At 45.8% G+C, this 23241-nt stretch overlaps 1 protein-coding gene across 2 annotated transcripts in view; it reads right to left on the reverse strand.

Moving 5' to 3' along the window:
- Positions 1-23241, reverse strand: part of LOC147881639 (TCP-1/cpn60 chaperonin family protein) — a 71340-nt gene that overhangs the window by 14136 nt on the left and 33963 nt on the right. Inside the window, exons 3-8 of one of the 2 annotated variants that reach the window (XM_087401705.1) lie at positions 23004-23171; positions 16559-16720; positions 16311-16388; positions 16062-16195; positions 220-292; positions 43-120 (exon numbers count right to left, since the gene is read on the reverse strand). In XM_087401705.1, coding sequence (XP_087257831.1) covers positions 43-120; positions 220-292; positions 16062-16195; positions 16311-16388; positions 16559-16720; positions 23004-23171 — 693 coding nt within the window. The remainder of the gene's footprint in view (positions 1-42; positions 121-219; positions 293-16061; positions 16196-16310; positions 16389-16558; positions 16721-23003; positions 23172-23241) is intronic. The other variant, XM_087401707.1, reaches the window with a different exon arrangement.

A 23241-nucleotide genomic window follows, 5' to 3' on the forward strand; every position in this document is an offset into this window, starting at 1 on the left:
CATAAACTGACCACTGCAAAGAAATGAGATGTAAAGACTTACCCTTGAGCCTCCGATTTCTTCTACAGAGACTGAATCAGCATATCCAAGTTCATCAGGTGTGGGTTGACCTAGCTTTACCTGCAAGAGGCACTCTACTTTGAACGATCATCACGGCACATCTGGCATCTAACCAAGCACAACCTTCTCAACTGTGCTTCTATCAAAATAAAACCTTACCAGAGAGACTGCACCTGTTGTCCTACAAAACCGCCGAAGCTCAAACTTGGAACTAATCTTCACAACCATCAACCTGAAAATACACTAATATTACAGTGGAACCCAAAACATGCAAATCTATGGATTCTATCAAAGAAGTCAGTACTACAAAGTTCAGAGGCTGAAGTTTGAATGTACAAGATGAGAAAGTAGACTGAGGCATTAACTCTATCCAAGAGATAGATGCTAAGGGAGATGAATGCAAAATGAGCAAAACAGAAGGCACAAAAGAGGGAGAACACCATCTCCAAACTAGATGATATGGTGAAATCCAAGATGGATGAGTTTACTTCATGCAAGAAGGAACAACGTGACAAACAAGAGGGAGCTTGTCACCAATTGGTATTTCTCCCAAGAAATAAAGAGGAGTCTTTATTAGATTGACTACGGTCAAAGAAAGTTGACTTTGGTTAACTAGAAAAAGTTTTATTGTTTTTACTTTTGCTTTGCATTGGTAAAAGAGAACTAAGGGGACGCCCACAAGGGACTAGGATTAGTCCAAGGACTAGGAATGCATGCATTTCGGTAACCTTTGATAGGTTAAAGCGTTGGTGGCTTGGAAGAGTGCAAAGTGCCAAAAAGCAGGTCCCACAAGGCCAAATAGCACTGAGAAGGTGACACCATTAAGGAGGGTCCCGACTCCCACGGGGTTCTAAAAAAATCAAGAAAGCTGCACCAAGGTGGGCTAAAAGCAGTAAAGCTTAGCTTTTGTAAAAGTAGCTTTAGAAAAGCAGGTCTAGCTTTTTGCTAGGCCAGGTCTATAAAAGAAGAGCCTCAGTGCTCCTAGATTCATTCAAAGAGTTGTACTCAGCCTAATGCTCTTTTACAATGTACAAAGCTTATTCTATTGTAATAAAGACCTTCGGGGGGGGGGGGGGGGAGGGGGCAGCCCTTATTTCTGGTCCATAGTGTGTACTATTATCTTTCTCTCCCCAGATCTCTCTCTTTATTGCTGATATTTTCCATCAGCTGCTTCCTTCCCTCACCAGGCTGAAGTGTGATTTGCTCTTCAAACCCCAAAGCTTCATGGAACTAAGAACTAAAAGCGCCATCAGCAGCAGCGATTAACCAAGCCGTGGCCAAGGACCTGGTTGACCACCACAACTCTAGAGGCAAGGTCCAGCTTGGCTGAGCCCCAAAAAAGGAGCTTCCTCCTGATGCTCTCGCACACGGGAGCAAACTGTTGCGTGGAAGAAATATTCAAGCCAAACAGCCCAAATATCTGGCTGGCACACCCCTCTGAACCCAAGTGAAACCTATGTCAAGCCCCCAATCTGGAGTGTCCTCGTCGCTAATCCAAAAGCCATTGGATTTATGCCAATTAATCTGCACCCCCACCGCCAAGCAAAATAAATCCAATGCTGTCCTGAAAGAAGTGAGTGTCTATGGTGTGGCATCCAAGTAAACTGCCGTGTCATCTGCCAACTCACTGTCAAGTAACTCCTCTTCCCATCTAATGGAAAGTCTCAGCCCAAAGATGTCAGCTTGAGATCTAATATAGATACTCATAACTTCAGCCACGAACAAAAAAAGAAAAGGAGCAAGGGGGCATCCCTTACGGACTGATCTGGAAATCTGAAATCTCTCACCCCTTACCCCACCAATAAGCACCTGACTGTGGGCTGATCTGTACAAAGAGGAAACACCTCTGATCCAAGCATCTGTAAAGCCAAAACGTAGAAGAATGCCCTCCAAAAAAACCTAATCTACTCTGTCATAAGCTTTCTCAAAATCCAAGAGTAGAATGACTAAATTCTGGCCGCTCTGCATGGCCCACTCTAAAGCTTCCCAAAAGGAGAAGATGTTATCAAAAAAACTTCTGCCGTGCACAAATCCCATCGGAGTGTCATGAATAAGATCTGGGAGAAGGGGCTGCAATCGAAGGCTGATTGCCTTGGCCAGAATCTTGTAACATGCCCCCAAAAGTGTGATAGGCCACCATTGGGACACTAAATTTCTGCAAACCCCTTTCGGGATAAGGTGGATGAGACCCGACCCGAGCATCTCGGGCAAATGTAATGTAGTCTCCAATCATATCCCAAAATGCAATGAAGAAAGAAGGAGTGAAGCCATCCGAACCTGGGCACTTGCCCTTGTGAAGAGCTGAAAGTGCAGTCCTGAACTCTGTGTTTGTAAAAGGTGCATCAAGCAAAACATGCATATCCAGTTTCACCAACCTAGGGATGCTCTATCAAATAACCTATCTAGCATCCTCTCTATCCTGTGTGTTAGGATCTGCAGTAAGAAGGGCGGCATATAAATCTGAAGCTATGCGCATGATGTCGTCTGGATCTATCTGTAAAACCCCGTGTGAGTCAATAAGTTGGGATACACTCTCTCTACTATGTCTAGGGCTAAGAGTAGAGAAAAAGTGTTTATTGACTCTGCCACCCATCTGTACCCAGAAGGACTCCCATGCATGAAAGGCATACTCTGCTCTCTGATCAAGCAATGTCTGTTGATGAGCCCTTGCTGCAGGAAGGCGCTCCTGAATCCAAGCATCTGAAGGCCGTTTCTGCTCTTCCCTCTGCAAAGCTGCCAATTGTTGGCGAATACTAATCTCACGTCTGGGAATATCTCGTCTCCCGGTACTAGCAATTGAGTGGTAAAAGTCGCTAATACCAGAAAGAACAGCAGCTACATGTGATGGAGATGGCTACCCACCTTGGACATGAGAAACCCATATCTGCAAGGCTGCCTCAGTAAGGTCCTCCTCTTGTATACAAGGCATCCAGAAACCTAATGCTGGCAAACCGGCCTCTCAAGTGAGGTTCTGAGATAGCCAACACAACAGAAAAGTGGTCTTAAGTGAAAACCCAGCAACAATGCATATCGATCCACCTCTGTCTAGTGCCCAATCTCTGCGTAGAATCTGTCAATGCGTGCATGAATAGGCATCTGCTGCCTCCTCTTGACCAAGAGAACAGGAGGGACTGTGGCTGAATAAGAAAGGCATCGTCCAACCAAGTATCTCTGCCGCAGTAGTGAAAAAGGAAGGCATCCCAAGCTACTCTCTCCAAAGAGTGAAGTCCTCCTTCTCTACCCCCTTTTTTGTCTGATGGTTGTAGGCCATCCTTTGGTGGTTCTAGTGATGCCCTATAGGCCATCGTATGTGCCTTGTAGGCATAAGTGTAGGCACTTATTGTGTTAGTGCCTTCTATGCCACATAGGACACTTAGTCCTATGTGACACCTAGGACACTTAGTCCTAGGCCTAGATACAAGTACTTTGTACTTGTGTTTAGTAACCTTATCCATCTATCTAAGTTTACGTGACTATCATCTTCGACTCGTCCTGTACTGCACTCTCTCTCTCTCTCTCTCAATCGTTCCTTCAGTGGTATCAGAGCCAGGTTTTGCTCTAGCCTTCCAGATCTCCTCAGCCTCGAGCCTCCATTGCTCATTGGAGTTTTTTTTTTTTCTGCCTTGCTGGTCGACAAGCAGGCGTCGTACAGTTCGTACCTTCCGTACAACAGGCATCGTACAATCGTACCTTCCGTACAGTTCATGCGTCGTGCATTCCTTACGTTAGCAGATCTGCATCGTCGCCGTACATCTGCGTTGAAGGACGCCGTACACCCGTCGACGCCGTACTGTACTCCGTACTTTGTGTCGTACATCCGCCATACACCCGTACCTGCAGTTCGCCGTACGTACGGTGCATTCATAGTACTTATGTACCGTACGCCATTTCGTACCTTCGCCGTACGATTGTACCTGCGTAGGAGTACAAGACATTTGCAAATTTGGGGCTACGCCGTACGATTGTACTTGCGTAGGAGTACAAGGTACTTTCACCGTACCTTCAGTCGTCAGCGGTTCGTACCAGCTTCCCGTACTACATACCTTTAGTGGTATTCCGTACAGCTTCATCTGGGTATTCCGTACAGTACCTTTTTTAGCATTGGCTGGAAACAGGTCCTTGGTCTCACTGCAGTCATCTACAGACATTTGCAGATTTGGGGCTTTTGCAGGACATTGGAAAATTTGGGGTTTTCATTTCCTTTCACCTCTTTTAATTGCAATTTCTTGCAAGAAATTGGAGTTTTGGGATTTGTTCTGCAATTTCTTGTTTAGATTGCAGTACATTGGGTCAGATTGCAGGACATTCAGTCATATTTGCAGGACATTGTGTCAGATTTGCAAACTTTGGGTCACATTTGCGAAATTTCAGCAAGATTTGGGGCTTTTCTGAATTTGCCCTCTTTTTGGCTTATTTGCCCTCAATAAATTTGGGGCTTTTGCCAAATTTGCTGTTTTTGCAGTGAACATTGCCTGTCACAGTCACATTTGGGTCATATCTGCATTTGCCCTTTGATTTGGGTCAGAAATTTGCAGATATTTGCTGTCATTTTTGGACAGCCAGCTTATTGCAGTGATAGCCTTGAGGCTTTTGGGTTTTCAGGTCTTTTACAAGTTATCACATTTGCTATGGCTGGGAACAATCAAGATTTATTTGGAGTCCTTCGTGAAGATGATGAGTTGGATGGCACCAACTATCCGATGTGGTCTTATCTCATGAAACATATTCTTGTTGCAAAGCATTTGTGGAATATTGTTTCTGGGGCTGATCTGAGGCCAGCCAATCCTTCAGTTATTGTTTCTACTGCTGCACCTTCTGCAGGTGGTACTTCTCCTGATGCCTCTTCCTCTAGCACTCCTGCTGTTGCTCTTCCAACTCAAGAACAGTCTAGATGGGATGCAAGAGATGCAAATGCACATTCATGCATTGCTTTATCATGCAAGAGAATCATTATTCCACACATCCGTTCTTGCAGGACAGCAAAGGATGCTTGGGATAAATTGGCTTCTCTATATCAGATTCGCAATGAAGCTCGTGTTGCATATTTGAGAAGGCAATTACAGGAAGTGAATATGCATGAAGGTGAGTCAATGGATGCATATTTGACAAAGGTAAAAGACCTCATGGAACAGCTTGCCAACATTGATGAAGTGGTGCCAAATTCACAGCTTGTCAGTACTACATTGAATGGACTACCAGATACATATCAAGGGTTTGCTACAACCCTTCGATTAGTGGCCATGGGTAATCCAGACCACTATTCTTTTGATCAGCTTGTTACTTTGCTTTTGCAGGAAGAGCAAAGTAGAGCTAACAGACAAGCAATTATTCCTGATCATGCATTTGCTTCACAGCAAACAGGAAGAGGTAAGGCTCCCAAGCCTATGGGCAAGCCAAAATCTGCACACAGCAGCTGCAATTCCTCTCATGCATCTAAAAATACAGCAGATAAAGGAAAGAAGAAAAGATGCAACTATTGTCGCAAGCCTGGACATGACATTTCAGAATGCAGGAAGCGCATTGCTTCGGAGAAAAAGAAAGCAGGATTGACAGCTAATGCCTCACATGCCATTGAATCCCATGAGCCAGCAGATGCTTCACATGCACATGCTCTTCAGGATGATTGGGCATGGGCTGTCCATTGCTCATTTGATCCCTCCAAAGCTGATGCACTTTTTACTTCTAATGATGCTCAGTCATGGTACTTTGATAGTGGTGCTTCCAAGCATGTCACATCTTGCAGACAGTTGTTTCATTCTTTAGCTGATGCACCTCAAGGGGGGACTGTTACATGTGCCAATAATGCTTCATATGCTGTAAAAGGAGTTGGAGATGTGCAGCTCACATCCATTTCCAGCCATCCTGTCACTCTGACAAATGTTCTTTTTGTGCCTGGAATTGAAGTCAACTTGATTTCAATTTCAGCAATTGCTACTTCAGGATTCAGAGTAATTTTTGATGGCTACAGATGCCTAGTATATGATCTTCGTGATGATAATGCCATAGTTCTCACTGGCACCTTGCGAAAAGGGCTTTATCACCTTGATCATCATGCAGCTGCACTTAACACCAAAGCATTGGCTATTTCAGATTCACAGCTTGCTGAAACTCATCTGTGGCATGACAGAATGGGCCATCTCAATTATAGAGCTCTTGCAAAGCTGCATTCACACCAGATGGCTAATGATGTACCTCAGACTCACACAGTTTCTAAACATGTGTGTGAGGGTTGTCTTTTGGGTAAGATGCATCGATTTCCTTTTCAAAAGAATTGTCCAAAACTCTCACAAAGGAAATTGCAGCTCGTACATAGTGATGTCTGTGGCCCAATGAGGACAAATGCCATTGGAGGATACAAGTATGTCATGACTCTCATTGATGATTTCACAAGATATTGCTGGGTATATCCTTTAAAGGCCAAATCTGAAGTTTTCTTATGCTTTCAGAGATGGCTGAATATGGTTGAGAATGAATCAAGCTGCAAGCTTGTCACCCTCAACACAGATAGGGGGGGTGAGTATATGTCAAAGGAGTTTGATGCATTTCTTTCCTCACGGGGCATTATTCACTCATGCACTACTCCTTACACTCCTCAGCAGAATCCTGTTTCCGAAAGGAAAAACAGGTCCACAATGGAGATGGCCAGATGCATGCTCAAGGCCAAGTCTTTGCCCAATAAATTTTGGCTTGATGCAGTAATGTGTGCCAACTATGTGCTGAACAGATCACCTACGCGGGCATTACAGACTATGACACCTTATGAAGCATGGAAAGGCAGGAAGCCTTCACTTTCACACATGAAAGTTTTTGGGTCTCTTGCGTATGTTCATGTACCATCTCAGCTGAGACAAAAGCTTGATGACAAGGCAATCAAATGCATATTCATTGGTTACAGCCAGGAGAGCAGAGGGTATCGGTTATATCAACCAAATACTGGGAAGATTATTGTCAGTAGAGATGTGATCTTTGCTGAACATTCAGCTTCTCCTCTTGTGGACTGCAAAGCAAAGCCAGATATTGACATGTTTGATGCCTTTGAGTCTTGGTTACCTCTACCATCATCAGAAGAGGATTTTGAGCAGCAACATGCGCCTCCTGCAAGCCCTCCACAAAGCAATAATCAGCCTCAACCTCATGCTGATTTGCAGGCTTCTCTTCCGGCACAAAATGATCCCATTACTCATGATGCAATCATTGAAGAAAGAGCTGTTAATAGACAGCAAAGGCAAGTTCCCAGATGGCTTCTTGATACATTGAGGGACAGCAAACAAGATCAGCCTTTTGCTGCCCGGACAAGATCAGGGAATAGACAGCATGGTCACTTTCTTGAGTTTGCACTCCTTGCTACAGCTTGCAATGAAGAGCCTTTGTGCCATAAAGATGCTTTTGACAGCAAAGAGTGGATGGATGCGAGTTACAATCTATTGCCAAAAATGACACTTGGGAATTAGTAGATCTTCCACCTGGCAAGCATGCCATTGGAACGCGTTGGGTCTACAAATTAAAAAGAAAATCTGATGGCAGCATAGTTCGATACAAAGCCCGTCTTGTTGCAAAAGGGTATGCCCAACAACAAGGCATTGACTTTGAGGAGACATTTGCTCCCACATCCAGGATTACTACCATTCGATGTGTCATTGCCATTGCAGCCCATCATCATTGGCAAGTGCACCAACTTGACATCAAGACTGCCTTTCTTCATGGGGATCTACAGGAAGAAGTCTATGTCACTCAACCTCCTGGTTTTGAGGTTATTAATTCTGAAAATAAGGTATGCCGGCTTAGAAAAGCCCTTTATGGTTTGAAGCAGGCACCCAGGGCATGGTATGCCAAAATTCATGCACACTTACTATCCCTTAGTTTTCATAATAGTCCCACAGAACCCACTCTTTATTTCCGTGGGAGTGGATCTGATTTTTTAGTGCTGATTTTATATGTGGATGATATGCTTATCACGGGCCCCGATACTCAGCAAATTGCAGCTTTCAAAGCTGATTTGCAGCAGATTTTTGACATGTCAAACATGGGACAGCTCCATTATTATTTGGGCATTCAGTTTGCTCATGTTGAGGGGGGTATCATGATGTCTCAGTCCAAGTATATTGGACAGCTCCTTGATCGTTTTCAGTTTGAGGATTGCAAGCCAATCTCTACTCCAGTGGACCCTGGCTTCAAATTCTCAGCTCATGATGGGAGCCCACCATGTGATATCACTCTTTATCAGCAGGCTGTTGGATGCCTTATTTATTTATGTCACACCAGACCTGACTTGCAGTATGCAGTATCTCAGCTCAGCAGATTCATGCACATGCCCAGTTCACAGCATTGGCAGGCAGTGAAAAGAGTCTTCAGATATCTCAGAGGCACTCAGGATTTAGCCCTCTTCTATGGTGATCAGGGTTCACTTACCATGCATGCTTACACGGATAGTGACTGGGCAGGATGTTCCGACACCAGAGTGTCACATACTAACAATTGTTTTTTGCTTGGCAATTCATGTATTTCTTGGCTCAGTAAGAAGCAACCGACAGTTGCCACGTCTAGTTGTGAGGCTGAGTATAGGGCAGCCTTCACCGCTACAGTAGAGTGTGTTTGGCTTCGACAGTTACTTACAGATCTTGGTATTTGCCAGACATCCTCCACTATTGTCTACACTGACAGCCAGAGTGCTTTGGCCATTGCGTGTAACCCAGTGTTTCATGCGCGTACCAAGCATATTGAAGTTCACTATCATTATGTTCGGGAGCGGTTGTCAGCAGGCGACATAGAGTTGTCCTATCTTCCCACAGAGGACAACATCGTAGATATGTTTACAAAGGCACTTCCTCGTCCCAAGTTCGAAGTCTTCCGACAGGCTTTACACTTGGTTCCCTTTGTTACATGATCTGACATTCCTTGTACATTCATAGGTGGCTATATCCTTTTGGATGAACATGTGCCACCATGACCAGAAAATACCAGGTATTCTGAGACGTTTCCAAAATACTTCAGCCCATCCATGGAGGGGGGTTTGTAGGCCATCCTTTGGTGGTTCTAGTGATGCCCTATAGGCCATGGTATGTGCCTTGTAGGCATAAGTGTAGGCACTTATTGTGTTAGTGCCTTCTATGCCACATAGGACACTTAGTCCTATGTGACACCTAGGACACTTAGTCCTAGGCCTAGATACAAGTACTTTGTACTTGTGTTTAGTAACCTTATCCATCTATCTAAGTTTACGTGACTATCATCTTCGACTCGTCCTGTACTGCACTCTCTCTCTCTCTCTCTCTCTCTCTCAATCGTTCCTTCAATGGTAACTCAACCATGTTGAAGTCACCTCCAATCACCCATGAATCTATAATGGGAGCCCAAGAGAGCAAATCCTTCCACATAATGACACGTTCCCCTCTAATGTTGGAGGCATACAGGTTGAGGAAACCAACCTTACGCCCTCCAATCAAGAGAATAATCCACTGAGCCCTAGAGGAGATAATGAATCCGTTTCCAACAACTAAGGGGAGAACCGACTGTGAAACTGAAATAGAAGTGCCTCCCCTAGTGCCCAAGGCAGGCGACAAAAACGTATGGCCAGAAAGCAATTTGCCTGACTTGGCACAATCCCTAGAATCCAATTTGTGCTCCTGAATAAATAAGACATCAATGGAACCCCCAGTAACAACTGGATGAAACTAATCCCGAATCAGCTGTCTGCGGCGGCGATGTGGGACGCCACCTAGACCCTGTATGTTCCAGCTAACATTCCTCATCAACGGGAGGATGTAGAATGGAACACCTTACGCAACCTAGTGGTGGAAACAAACCCCTCAACAAGGGAAGACCTCCTGCTCGAGGAGCGAGAAATTGAACCAAGTGACTTTAAATCAACAGGGAAAAAAACCTTGCCACCTAACGAAGAAGCCCTGTCAACAAGAAACCCAATCACTGGCTCACCAAAAGTAGAGGGCATAACCGGAGTGCGAAGGATCCCTTCCAAGGGAAGAGGATCAATAGTATAAACCACCCCCTTCCTCCTATCCAAGGGAGGAAGTGAGAACTGCTCAAGACGACCCTGTGTCTGAACGGCCGCGGAGACCTCTCCTGTCTCCAGAACGGGGAGAGAGTCTAGCACCGAACCCGATAAAGAGGGATTCACTGAGTCCAGGGGAGAAGCTGCAACTTGGGAGGAGGTCAAAGCTGTAGCGTCTCTAACTGTGTGAGGTGAGTCTGGAGGGACAGCCCGAACTGAAGCAGAGTCAACTGAAGGTGGAATCTGCACACGAACCGAAATCCAACGAGGTGCCACGGATGCCCCTGAAGGTCGTGAGGCACTAGAGGCAATAGGCGACGGTACCAAAGGAGCGCTCTATCAATGAGGAGCACTCTGGCGAGTAGGAGCTGTACCACCACACTGAGAAGGACCACCTTGTTGAGGTCGAGGAGCAAGTGCTCGACCTGTACCACCCCCTGTGGAGGCCGAGGAGCAAGTGCTGGACCTATAGCACCCCCTTGTCGAGGCCGTGGGATGGTTGCTGTACCAGAAGACTTCTTGGGCCTTTTCTTCTTCCCGAGGCAATCCCTGGCGAAGTGTCCAATGGTCCTGCATATCCTGCACTGGTCCTGCCTGCCTGCCATCTCTACTCTCTGGCGAAAAAAAGAACCATCCGGACGCTGAAGCATAACATGGTCCATCGTGAGGTTAGGATCCTTACGGAGGACCCTAACTCTAGGTACCCCATCAGCCCTAGTTGCCTCTGCTGTAGCCAATGGCAACCCAGGGAGGGGGGAGTCTCAGAAACCACGCCGAAATGCTCCCCAATAACAGGAAGAAGTCAATGGTAAGCCTGGGGAAGCCCGAGAAATCTGATAAAGAGCGAAAAATTTTCCTTGTCTGCCTCCACTGGACCAAAACCAATATTGAAGGCATCAAAGAAAATCTTCATGTGTCCCAGGTGTAAAATCTCAGCTTTGAGCAAGGTGCTCGCAGCCTCAAGAGTGTCAAAGACAACCTGGAAAAAACCTCGTCCCAGAAGACGAACATCTAAAAGTCGTGGAGTGAGGTCTGGGGGAAGAGCCGCAAGCATCCAGTCTCTGGCTTGGGATCTGGAAGGGTGAGACCCGAAGATGCGTGCAATCAACGTGGTAGAGCATTCAATCTCTACGTCCTTCTTGAGCTGCTGCAACTCGTCTTCAGAAAACGTAATAGTTTTCACGGCCAGTGGAGGTTAAATAGGATTGGTTGAGAATATCCATCGCCAATCGAGGTGATGGAGGCCGATTCGAACACTTTTGAGGCTCCATCCGTTCCAAAAAGCGCTGCGGGAGAATGAAAGAGGGGGGAGACAAGAAGCAAAAGAACGGGATGGGTAGAGGAGGGAGGTAGAGGAGAGGGCTGAGGCGGGGGGATAGAGAGCGGGGGAGAGGAGAGGGGGGTAAATGAGAGGACTGAGGCGGAGGGTAGGGAACGAGGGAGAGGAGAGGGCTGAGGCGGGGGGTAGGGAGTGGGGTAGAGGAGAGGGGGGTAGAGGAGAGGAGTAAAGGAGAAGGGGGTAGAGGAGAGGGGGGTAGAGGCGAGGGGTAGGGAGCGGGGTAGAGGAGAGCGAGGTAGGCGGAGGTAGAGGCAGGGTAGGGAGCGGGGTAGAGGGATGGTTGAGGCGGAGAGTAGGGAGCGGGGGGAGGAGCAGGCTGAGGCGAGGGGTAGGGAGCGAGGGGAGGAGTAGGCTGAGGCGAGGGGTAGGGAGCGGAGGAGAGGAGGGGGCGAAGGAGGGGGAGAGGGCTGAGAGGCAGGGAAGGGGGAGCAAACTGAGAGGGGAGGGGGCGGGCTGAGAGGGAGAGGGCAACGCATCACTTTCGTTCATAAGTACAAGGAATATCTAGTTTTATTTCTACAAAGGAGATTCCCAAGAAACGTCATTCTTAAAGCGCCACTTGTTTTGAGCTTTGAGCTTTTACCCTCCACCATCATTAGACAGAATGAAGTGTTCTCCAGGACAATCCCCTTGTCAAGAGTGAGGGGGTGATAGCATGAAATTAGATATGGATTGCTGGCTGCCCCCAATGGGCACCATCTCTTGGTCATAACTCTGCGTCTGACAAGGGCAACTGTCACACCTGTCGGTCTGGCTCCCACTCTAAACATGGATCTGTGCATCAACCCCCTGTCTCAACTGTCGTGTCACTGGATCTGGGTCACAATCATGATTCATGTCTGAGACCCTGTAGAGCGGGCATCCGTGTGATCCGGCTGAAAGAACTTAATGATCATGCTCTAAGTGAGTCCAACTAGGTCTGCTCCTCATATCTCTGAGATCGGAGTAGGTGCTCACAATGCCTAACTACCTCATGAATGGACGCGGCCAAGCATCTCTGATCTAGATAAGAGAGAAACGGGATAACAATAGAATCGCCCCTTGATCTCATGGGCATCTGAAGATGAAATGTTCCTCCGACTCAACCTCTTGTAGGCTACATAGAGTATAAATGCGCCCCTTCCTGGCCACTCTCAATGCGGAGCCTATGTGAAGAGACCCGAAGCTACCCAATGGAGATCCTCAATGAATGGGGTAAGTGAACCCGCGTATACCCCAATGGATCGATAAACCCCTCATCCAAGATATGGAGGCAATGATCTCTATAGAAGCTAAGCTTCACAAGGAGCTCAGCTGGTTCCAACCAGGTCCGAAATGTATGTAGCTTTAGAAGATCCTCATGTATGACCTAGTTGACCTCATGATATTGCAGTGGGGAGAATGGCGCATCAATGCTGTACTGGAAAGGAGGAAGTCTATCCATATGTAACCCCAACCGCTCAAACCATCTCACTGTGTGCGCATACTAGCATCTCTGGTCACGTGCCGCTGATAACGCCATGGGGGAGGACAATGCTACCACGGTAGTCTGCTGCGGCCACAGATACGATCTCCGTATGTCCTGAGTCAATATAAATAGGTAATGGCCTGGAAAGCTGCATCAAGCTGCAATGGTGAAGATCCAAACTCAGCCTGAGTGATCTGGCGAGAGATTGACGGCTTCCTCTGAATCATCAGTGATAGCATAAGCACTTGTAGCCACTCCACACGGGCACATTCCGTAACTGACAGGTCTGGCCTCCAACAAGGGCTGCTTGCTGTCGGCTGATTTTCTGCAATAAGTGCTGAGTTTTTGAAGCAAACTTGATTGTGAATCCGCTGACTTGATTTCTCTCTAACAACCAATTTTATTGTGGCTCGACCAAGCTTTGAATTAGTTCGGGTCTGACTTTTTGCTACACACACCATGGTTTCGGAATATGGCAATTCAGTTCGGGCCTGACTTTTCGCAACGGCCCAGTCAAAAGGGTCCAAAAGGACTAGATGATGATCTTGATGAAGGTTTTGCAAGAAACAAAATTCAAGCGTTGGGAACTCTACAGAAGATCCCTCAACTTCAGCATCTTTTCCAGGACACTCATATTTTAAAACAAGCAGCAGTTTCTAAGGGATTAAGCCAGCAGCGTTCTCCTAGCCTATCACCTTCCCGATACCGTGTAGCTCAAGGGAAAGGGGAGGAGTCCACGCCCAAGTAGAAAGCGAAGGAGATCACCCACACTCCCTGATGTACTAGGGAGAGAGACCGATCCAAAGGGCAGAGAAATTCGTCTCTCATGGGGCAAAGTAAAAGGTCAGAAGTTTTGATTTTGTCCAATATTGGAGCAACAGATAACTTCATTTCTCATGACCTAGCCATGCAGTTAGGGATCAAAGACGGAGGAGTTAGGGCAGTCTCTTGATGCCTGGTACATTTTCTAGGGACAGTCAATACTTATGGCACCTCTCGTTGTAAAACTTAGGATCCATATTCAAGATTATGTGGATCACGAAGATTTTATGGTTTCACCTTTGGAACAATACGATATAATTCTAGGGATGCTTTGGCTCTATCCAAAAAAAGTGCATCTTAAGATGCTGAGACACTTGTTTTCAATCATAGAGGAAGAGAACATCACATTGTTGCCAAGGGGAAAGGAGAATCTATTCCTGTTGTATCCAGTATTTCCATCAGAAAATTAATAAAGCTCTCGATTTCAATGAACCAAAAGTTGAACTGGATTCTCCAGATCAAGAAAATTTTCGGTTCTCAAATGCTTTTAAAGAATGTTTTCCAGATTCACTGCGAAGAGAGTTACCTCCAAAGCAACCAAAGCACCACGTCATCGAGCTCCTCCCAAGGAGTGAGCATTCATAAGACGTCCTTTTGGACGACTTTTGGGTTATCCAAGTTCTTGGTCATGCCCTTTGGCCTAACAAATGCTCCAGCTACTTTCAATAAGATTATAGACCGGATTTCTGATCTCATAGACACTTTACAAGTAGTTTCTTTGATGACATTCTTATATTCTTTAAAAATTAAGTCTAAAGAAGAGCATAAAAGACCTCTAGCAATAGTGTTCCAAGAACCCAAAGATAACAAGCTCTTCATGAAAAGTGAATTTTTTTATAAAATCTATTACCTTGGTCACATCATTTCCAAAGATGGCATACGGATGGATCCTGCAAAGATCAAAGCCATTCAGGAATGGCCTGAATTGAGAACCGTGCATAAAGTGTGCAACGTTCTAGGGCTATGTTCCTATTACACGAGGTCCATTAGACAGTCCGCTGATATTGCAGCCCTGTTACATGATTTGACCAAGAAATTTGCAGTTTTCAGATGGGGAGAACGCCCACATACAGCCTTTAACACTCTCAAGGAGAAGTTAACCATAAAGCCAATTCTCATTGTTCCCGATTTACACAAGACCTTGATGTGGCCTGCAACACTTGTGGACAGTGCATTGGAACTGCCCTTCATCAAAATGGACATGCGATTGCATAAGAAAGGAGGAGATTGCAAGATGCCAAAAGACATATGGGGACGTACGAGAAAGAGATATTGGCATTAATTCATGCTCTTAATATCTGAAACACTACCTTTTGGGGGCTGATTCACGGTTAGGACAGATCACAAAAGCCTCGGGCAATTCTTCACCCGAACCAAGCTCTCATCTGTCCATATTCCATTTTTAGATTGTCCATACCCCAAGAGCACACAATAGATTAAGATACATTTTTTCTAATTAACTATATAGGAACTTAGATGCCCTTTCCAGAAGGCCCCGGCAAATAATGTCACCACTGCCACATCATAGAGATCTTGAAGAGATGAAAGGGCACTATTTACAGGACCCAGACATTAGAAAGATCATGGAGAATATTCATTAAGGTCAGTCCACCAGCCAATATTCTCTCAAGGATGGATATGTCAAGAAGGACCATCATTTGTGTGTACAAGGACTGAGTCACAGATGACAACACGCTGGTGACATGCACTTGACAGGGTATGCCTCAAATAAAAGTCTAGTACAAGCGAAACATCTGTTCCAGCATGTAGCCATTGTATCTTGCCGAGGCAAGGCTTGCACCTTGTTTGTTTGGTAATGCTACAAAGGAGCATCCCCAAATGCAGGTGAAAGGCATGTGATGAAACAAGGTAAGATGCCATGCAACGGCAACAAGACTAGCGAAACACAGAGTATTGACAGACTTGGTGAAGATGAAGCACCAATGGGACTAGCAAAGCGCAAGAAGCCAACACGGCTAGCGAAGACATGCCAATGGGCCGCATGAGATGGAGCACAAGCCAAAGGGTGTTGGGGGTGCACACTTCTTCTCCCTTAACAAAGCCTTTCTGTCGCTGGATGCAGCATACGGTTAAGGATAAGTAGATGCTGGAAAAGGCCAAAAGCACGGTAGACCTAGCTTCCCACTTATGTCCATGAAATAGGCCATGATAATTTAAACCCTTTCTAAAACACTTCAAATATAATGCCATAGCATATTGAAAGAATTCTACAATCTGTTTTCTTTCAAGACGCTTTCCGCCCCCAAAAAAAAACATGGAGGCCTGAAACCTTATGGAACTGGAAAGGGAAACTGTTCTAATTGCTTGAACCCTACAACATCAGTGGCAAATAAAGCACAATCATCAGGCAGCTAAGGACATACTTATAGCGCTCGCAGAAGTGTAAAGCCATCTCACCAACTGTGCCTCCACTCACAATGACTGTAGCCCCAGTGTCTGCAATCCCCTTGATTAAATCCTCAATCTTTGCTTCCTCCGTCTTTGCATAGTTTTCAAGCTGAGCATTTGAGAAAAATCACAACACCAAAAATTTTAAAATCCCAAAATCATAAAGGAATCCAGCCTATTTAGAAAGATCTACATCAGTCTCAAAGTGTCTTGACTATCCTTACCTGCTCTGCTGATTTGATAAGAACAGTGCCTTTAGTTTCTGTTGCTGACGTGTCAACACCTGCTCCAAAGACAGCAATCTGCACACAAGATACAACACCCAGAACATTGGTGCATTTGTATCCATATAGGGGATTCTAATAAACTTTAACGTTTTCTTCTTATCTTGCTATTAAAAAGACTCAGCCTGCAGTCACAAATTCGACAGTTTAATTGCCGATCAGCTTGCAAAGCATTGTAGGATCAAAACCTTGGCCTTTTTTGCATGCTTGATTGTTCCCAGTGCATCACTTTTCAGAACCATGCCCCGAACTACACAAGAATCATGTATCCCTCCTCCAAGAATTTTAACAACTCTAACATTATCAACATTGAAATTCACTGGATTACTGGGGCAGACTTGTATGCATGCCTGCAAGACAAAACACTTCTTCTGAGAAGCTGTGGTACACAAAAAAGCTGCTTATCACAAAATGTTGCTCATCACACATTGGGTACTCTCTTCTTCTGAGAAGCTGTGGTGCACAAAAAAGCTGCTTATCAGAAAATGTTGCTTCTCACAATATTTCTTATCACACAATGCATCTCTCTAGAATTTATAAGAAAGCTGCTACGACCTTAAAATGATCAACTGAACAAAACATAGTTTACAAATTCCACTTCTGTACGCTTAATCACAAAATTCAAATTACAATCATAAAATAACAAAATGTAAAACTTGTTCTGTCAGGAAATATTACGTTGCCATGGATGTGCTGTGAGAGATCGCAACCCCAACCCGCTGTCCCCAGCCTATAAAGACATCAAAGATGCGACAGGAAAGATAATAAAACTAGCTGATCCAGACCTGTTAGAGGAGTGCGAAGAGATGGATGCCGAAGCACTGTCTATGATCATCGGAACAACATGTGATAAAACTACTGGAAGGTGAAGCTGAAAGGAGGACCTTTCTTCTCTTCTTGATTGGACTGCTGATCAGAAGAGAAGAAAGGAGTCCAATCAAGAACCAGAGGAGTCAGAGCCGTAACAAATGTGGTAGCAAAAATAGGAGAACTTTTCTTGGTGACAACTCCGAGTGTTGCCCAGATCAGAATTGCTCAAGAACATGGCTTTGTGATTGAGGATGGTGGTGCCACAAACCATTGGTGCTACCTGGATGGTACCTGTGTTCCAGTATGGTCTGCTTCTGCGGGACCGGACCTGGAGGAGAGGAAGAAGCTGACCAATGATCAAGGACATCTCCGACTTGTTCCAGAGGCTTCACAATGGAAGCTGATGGAGCATCTACATCGAAATGTGAGTGTTGGCCCACAATGAGTCGGTGGAGGCAGTGTTGGGATCATATAAGTCACCTGTGAACCTCCAATGAATGAAAATCCCACCAGAGGGTATCCCGCAGCAGAAGGCTGATAGATGAGCCCAGGAATTACACGCGGAAGCGTTTTACTAGGGAATCAAACTTCATTCACTGTGTGCACTTCACAATCATAGATGTGTGTGCAAGCCAGACTAGACAATGCATCCAAGACAAATATGGAAGCAACACTTATATATTTCCGTCCGTCCATAAACTGGACACAAAACAAAAGGAGATGTGGAGCCCCACCAAACCGAGGTCCTCCAGTCTTACCAGAATGTCCTCCTACTAGCTGCCTGGCACCTCTAGATCTCTAAGCCCGCATGCTCCTTGCTGCCTATTGTAGGTCTCCTTCACCTCCTGAATGTAGGCCCAAGGATGGCTACCTGCTGCTCCGCTGCAGGCAGCTCCAAGTGATGATTATGGAGGCCCCTAGCGCCCCCTTTTATAGGGCACAGCCCTACTCAAAATAGCCGACCCAAACTGGCAGACTTAAGGGTCTGTTTGAGCCGCACCCTGCTCTGTAGGAATACATGCTGTAGGCAGCCCTTCTTAGGCCTTTTGGAACGTGCCTAGCCACATGGCTATCAGCCATTGGCCCAGGCAATGCAGCCCTATATCCCGACCTGCAATGGTTCTCTTTTGCTGCCAAAACCTGCCCATCTGTTACGCCTCTTGCCTCTGCTGGTTCTGCCTCTGTTCAGCCTCCTTCTGGCCCTAGAGTCACCTGCCATGCTCCGTACCATGCCCGTGCACAGGCGATGTCAGTCCGTACACATGCTGCAGATTCCCATGATCCAATGGTGCTGATTCGGACTCTTTCCCTTGCTGCAATCACTGCGCAAACAGGCTACAACCAATCTAAAATGGCCACATGGCATACCCGCAGTCCTTCTGTCCACCAAGGAACCTTCCAACTGCCAGGTATCCTTCTTGACCTGCTGCATGTGCTGCCCAAGTGGCAGCCCATGCTTCTAGCTATTGTCCTATGGTCCACCCCCCCCCCCGCCCCGATGCACTCCTCATTGGCGGCACACAGGTGGGGAGGTGACCAACCCTATTCCAACAGATAGACCAACAGCACAAAAGGGGACAAAGAGATGCCACATAGGCAAAGAGGAAGGCTGCCATGGGGACAGCAATAGTCGGGCTGCCACATGGGCAGCATGCTGGCTGTCATGTGAGCAGCAGATTTGGCTATGGCATAGGGCCCTGAAACAGGGCTGAGATTATAAAGGCCCTAGCCTTGGGCTCTCAGAACTGTTCAGAGAGCCTCACAATTTGCTGCATTGCAGAGTAGCAAGTCATCATGTGAAGTCGTCGATGAACACGAGAAAATACATTGATCTGGCAAGAGACTTTATGGGCATCGGCCCATTAGATGTCTCCGAGAGCCAACGGCAACCTCTATATCTGCCTTTTCCTACAGAGTACCTTCTCCCATGTCTACCTTCTGAAGCCCAATAAGCTGGCTTCCCACAACAAAAGCATGGTCCTTTTGTGACCTTCCAACCAATTCCTCGGTTCCTTTTCCCTACCGTGCACTAATTTGTTTTCTATTTTCCTCAAAAGATGGGAGTAGCTCCCATTCTGCCAAGCAGTTAACATAAAACTGAAATGTACACACGGTGTGCGAAACAGCCATTACTCCTTTAGCACGTTCATACAAGGAAAACTGCTCAAAGGTATCCGTGTCTGCAACCCATAGACGGCCCTCTCTTATTTGGCCACTATCAATGCACCTGTTTTACAATGTCGAGGAAGAGACATGAATCCATGTGCTCATCCTCGAAGTCAGGTCATGGCGGAACAGCCAAGCATCAAAGGCGATGGATAGAAGAAAGGGTTGTTGCGGACCAAGCCATATGGCATATGGTTCTACACTTGTTCGAAACAACCCTGCCGGATTGGAGGGAATCAAAGATGCCTTGAACTGAGCTATGAATGCAAGAGGGCAAGAAGGCTACGAAGCTCCAAGATGACTGCCTTTTTCTCCAACAAAGCTTCTGCTAAGCCAAAGAGCTTACGAAAAGCTAACTGGCTTTTGTGGATTTGAAGCAATGATATTCATTGCCATGTTGCTATTTGTTTACTTCATAGCTCTTCATCTCCTTCCTTGTGGTAATGCTCTGATCCGCCCGTAGTTAAACCTCAATGAACACCCCCTCCTCTACATCCTTCGACAGTTTGTCAAACTCAACACCAACCTCACTCGTCCCCAAGTGTTTTCACGTAGTTGATATTCATTGCTATGAAGTCGGTGGAAGACACAAGGTTTCAATGTCAACTGCCATGATAAGCCTTGAAGGCAGTGGATCAAACGATACCCATATAGCTTGCGTCTACACGGCCACCTCTTTGAAATCTCAACCTAGTGCAAGGCAAAGTCTTGGCCGCTAGCACTATATCGATGGAGCAACGAACGGGATACATGCCTATGCCAATGGTCATAGAAAACAAAAGGCGATAACTGTGTACGTTGCTACACTCCAATTCTTCTCCCTACCAGTGGCAATCCATGGTCAAGCAAAGGAAGCTTTGTTGACAAGGGACTCAACGCCTTGGGTAGCGAACGACACACAACTAGCCCACGGTGAACGGAGTGGAATTGCAACGATTGTGTTCAGGAGCCCAGCTTGATGCATCAGCGCAACAGCAGGCATATGCTCTAGAATAGTAACAAAACTCTTGGCCCCCACAATTGAAAGAATCGCCCTGCAACTTTATGGATGCCATCGCACTAAATTTGATCATTGAATCCGAGCAACAGCCATGGCATGAATGAGGACAGCCAATGTAGCTTCAAACCTCAGTGAGTTGCTCCAAATTGTAGCAACATCGGCCTATCCCTTGTTGCCGACTTTACCGTCGTGGCCAAGTACCTTCACTGCAGGTACAAACACGATCCGTAAACACCCAAGTAAGAAAAGAGGGCCAGAGGGATGAGAACATAGCCGCAAAATTCGACAATTATGGCAATGTTGTATTGCAAAGGACCCCAAAGTGCAAACTCAAGGAAGGAGGAGGAGAACAGACATGGTAAGATGCCAAAAAACACCTGCAAAAACAACCTCGCAGATCGGTCTAATTGCCTCATAATCCTCTGATACCATGATCGAGGACTTTGCCGTGACCTTTGTTGACGATAAGCGCTTTCATTAGATGACGCATCTCTTCCACAAGCTCACAACAATTCCCCGCAACCAGCATGCATGCACGTCACAAAAACATGAAGATACAAAGAGCAAGAATGCCTTTGCTCCCAACAAAGCTTGAAGATGGGTAAGCAAAGATTGGTATCCTTGATCATTGTGGGTCACCAAAGAGTTGCGGCAAGACTGCCTCAACAAGGAAAGATGGAAAAAATACAAACACCGCGAGACAACTCTAGGGAGAGAAACAGAAAACGAGATGCTCTCACGCCCAAAATTGGGTGTGTATATCCATGAATTATGAAAAAGTGTTCATACAATATATAACTAGCTAGCCCCTTCCAACAATCTCTTGCAACGCTCCTCTAGGTGGGCTGCCCCTCCATAAATGTCAAGATGCCTATACTATGTTCCCATACCTCTAAGCCTAGCTGTGATCAACGGAAGCGTACAGACCCAGTTAGCACCTAGGATGAAACAATATCATTAAGCATGTGTTTAACACGACAACACACATGACAACATTTTTTACAACACTTCGAACCACAAGGCATCTTCAACATGGGTAACCATGCCAACATGGCAAATTGTGTTTCAATCATAGTTGCACGAAACGGCCGTTTCGTGGCTGGAAACGGAAACGGCGAAACGGAAACGGCGTTTCTTCAAGAAACGCCGTTTCGTAAAACCTGTTTTTGCCCTAAATCCCAAAAGTCGTGATTTTGCCGCCTGGCTCCATTTTTTGCCGCCTCCTGCCGATTGCACTCCTCCTGTGCATCCTTGCTGCTCTCTCCACCTTCTCTAAGCTCTCTCCATCCCTCCAGCCTTTGCTCTTGGACTCTCCATCCTGTTTTCCTCGGACCTCCATCCTTCTCTCTCCATCCTCTTCATCCTTTGCTCCATCTTCTCCATCCTGCAAAAGCTGCAGCTTGGCAGCCTGCTCTCCATCCCTCCATCCTTCTTCTCTCCATCCTCTCTTTAATCTTACCTGTAACCTCTCCATCCTCCTTCACTTCTACCTCTGATCCTCCAGGCTCCTTCCACCTCTCCATCCTCTTTTACCTCTGAGCTCTCCATCCTCCTTCTACCTCTCCATACTTTCTCACTTGTGACCTCTCCATTCTCCTTCTCACCTCTCCATCCTCCTCAATGCCGAGAGATGCTTATTGGGTCCATGTCTCCCTCCTAGATAGTTATAAAGGAGGCAGTGGCTCCAAGAAGTATGAATGATGCATTGATGCTTGAAGGCTGAAGCTTCAAGTATAGATAATTGTATTATGTATGATTTGCAAATTGCACTCTATTGATAATTATATTATGTATAAAAAATAAAATTTTATACATAAATTGTATCATATTGCCGTTTCTTTCGTTTCCGTTTCGGCGGGGCCCGGAAACTCCGTTTCTTTCGTTTCTTCCGTTTCCGTTTCGGCTGGTAACTATGGTTTCAATTAAGCAAATGCATACACCATGGAGCATCAAGGACATTAAGCATGGCAGGACAATCACATAAGAACAAAACACAAGCGCTACTTTCCCATTTGCATCATCCTGCTATCTAACAATGCTGATGCTATCTCTTTTAAGGACCATGGATGATAGGCCAAGATTCACAAAGACACTCGGCCGGGTTTTGCTACCAACGCTTGGCACTATTCCCTTAGTTGGGACAGAGAGGGTGTCAAAAAACAACATGATGTTGGTGTCTAGGATTTTAAATGGTGGACCCACACTGAGGGTCAAACATGTTCTCTATTTGGTCCCATGAAGAAGATCTTTCAAACATTCAAAATTGTCAAAATGTACTCCAATACTCCCACAACTCTTGCACCTCTAGGTCCCCCTCTGCTTCGTACTCAAAACAGTCAAAACCATCTTGGATTATAGGTACAATTAAAGCACCACGCACCTCTGGCAAAGCCAATTCTCAATTTTCATAACTACATTTAAATGCATCCCTAAACGTCTGTACACATGCAACATCCACACAAAGCATACCTGAATCTTTCAAAGAAAATGCAAAATATAAAACCCATGGTAGAAATATGTGATCATCCCAAATCCAGTATGCAGGCAAATGTGCAACACCCACAGATATACACAAGGATACCTCAATCCATCCAAAGAGTTTGTAAATTATGCAACCAAAATGGTGCATTAAGCATGCTAATATGGTTCCTGACAACCTGAGCTGAAATTTCCCTTACGTCTGCGATAAGAGGACAAAGAGTACCCTCTTGGCCCCACTGCTTGCTACCAACCGATGATATCATCCTCTGAATTACTTGTTCCTTATTCCTGACATCCATTTTTTCAGATCCTGGCTCAACCAATTCTCCTAGCACCTCTATGACCTGTCCAAAAAAAACAATACACCCAGCCATTATAGAAGTAAAAACTAGATATCGTCCCTGTAACACCTTC

Source organism: Dipteris shenzhenensis, chromosome 30 (genome assembly GCF_047967505.1).
Source record: "Dipteris shenzhenensis isolate YYH24624 ecotype China chromosome 30, Dip_SZ_1.0, whole genome shotgun sequence".
Taxonomy (NCBI): domain Eukaryota; kingdom Viridiplantae; phylum Streptophyta; class Polypodiopsida; order Gleicheniales; family Dipteridaceae; genus Dipteris; species Dipteris shenzhenensis.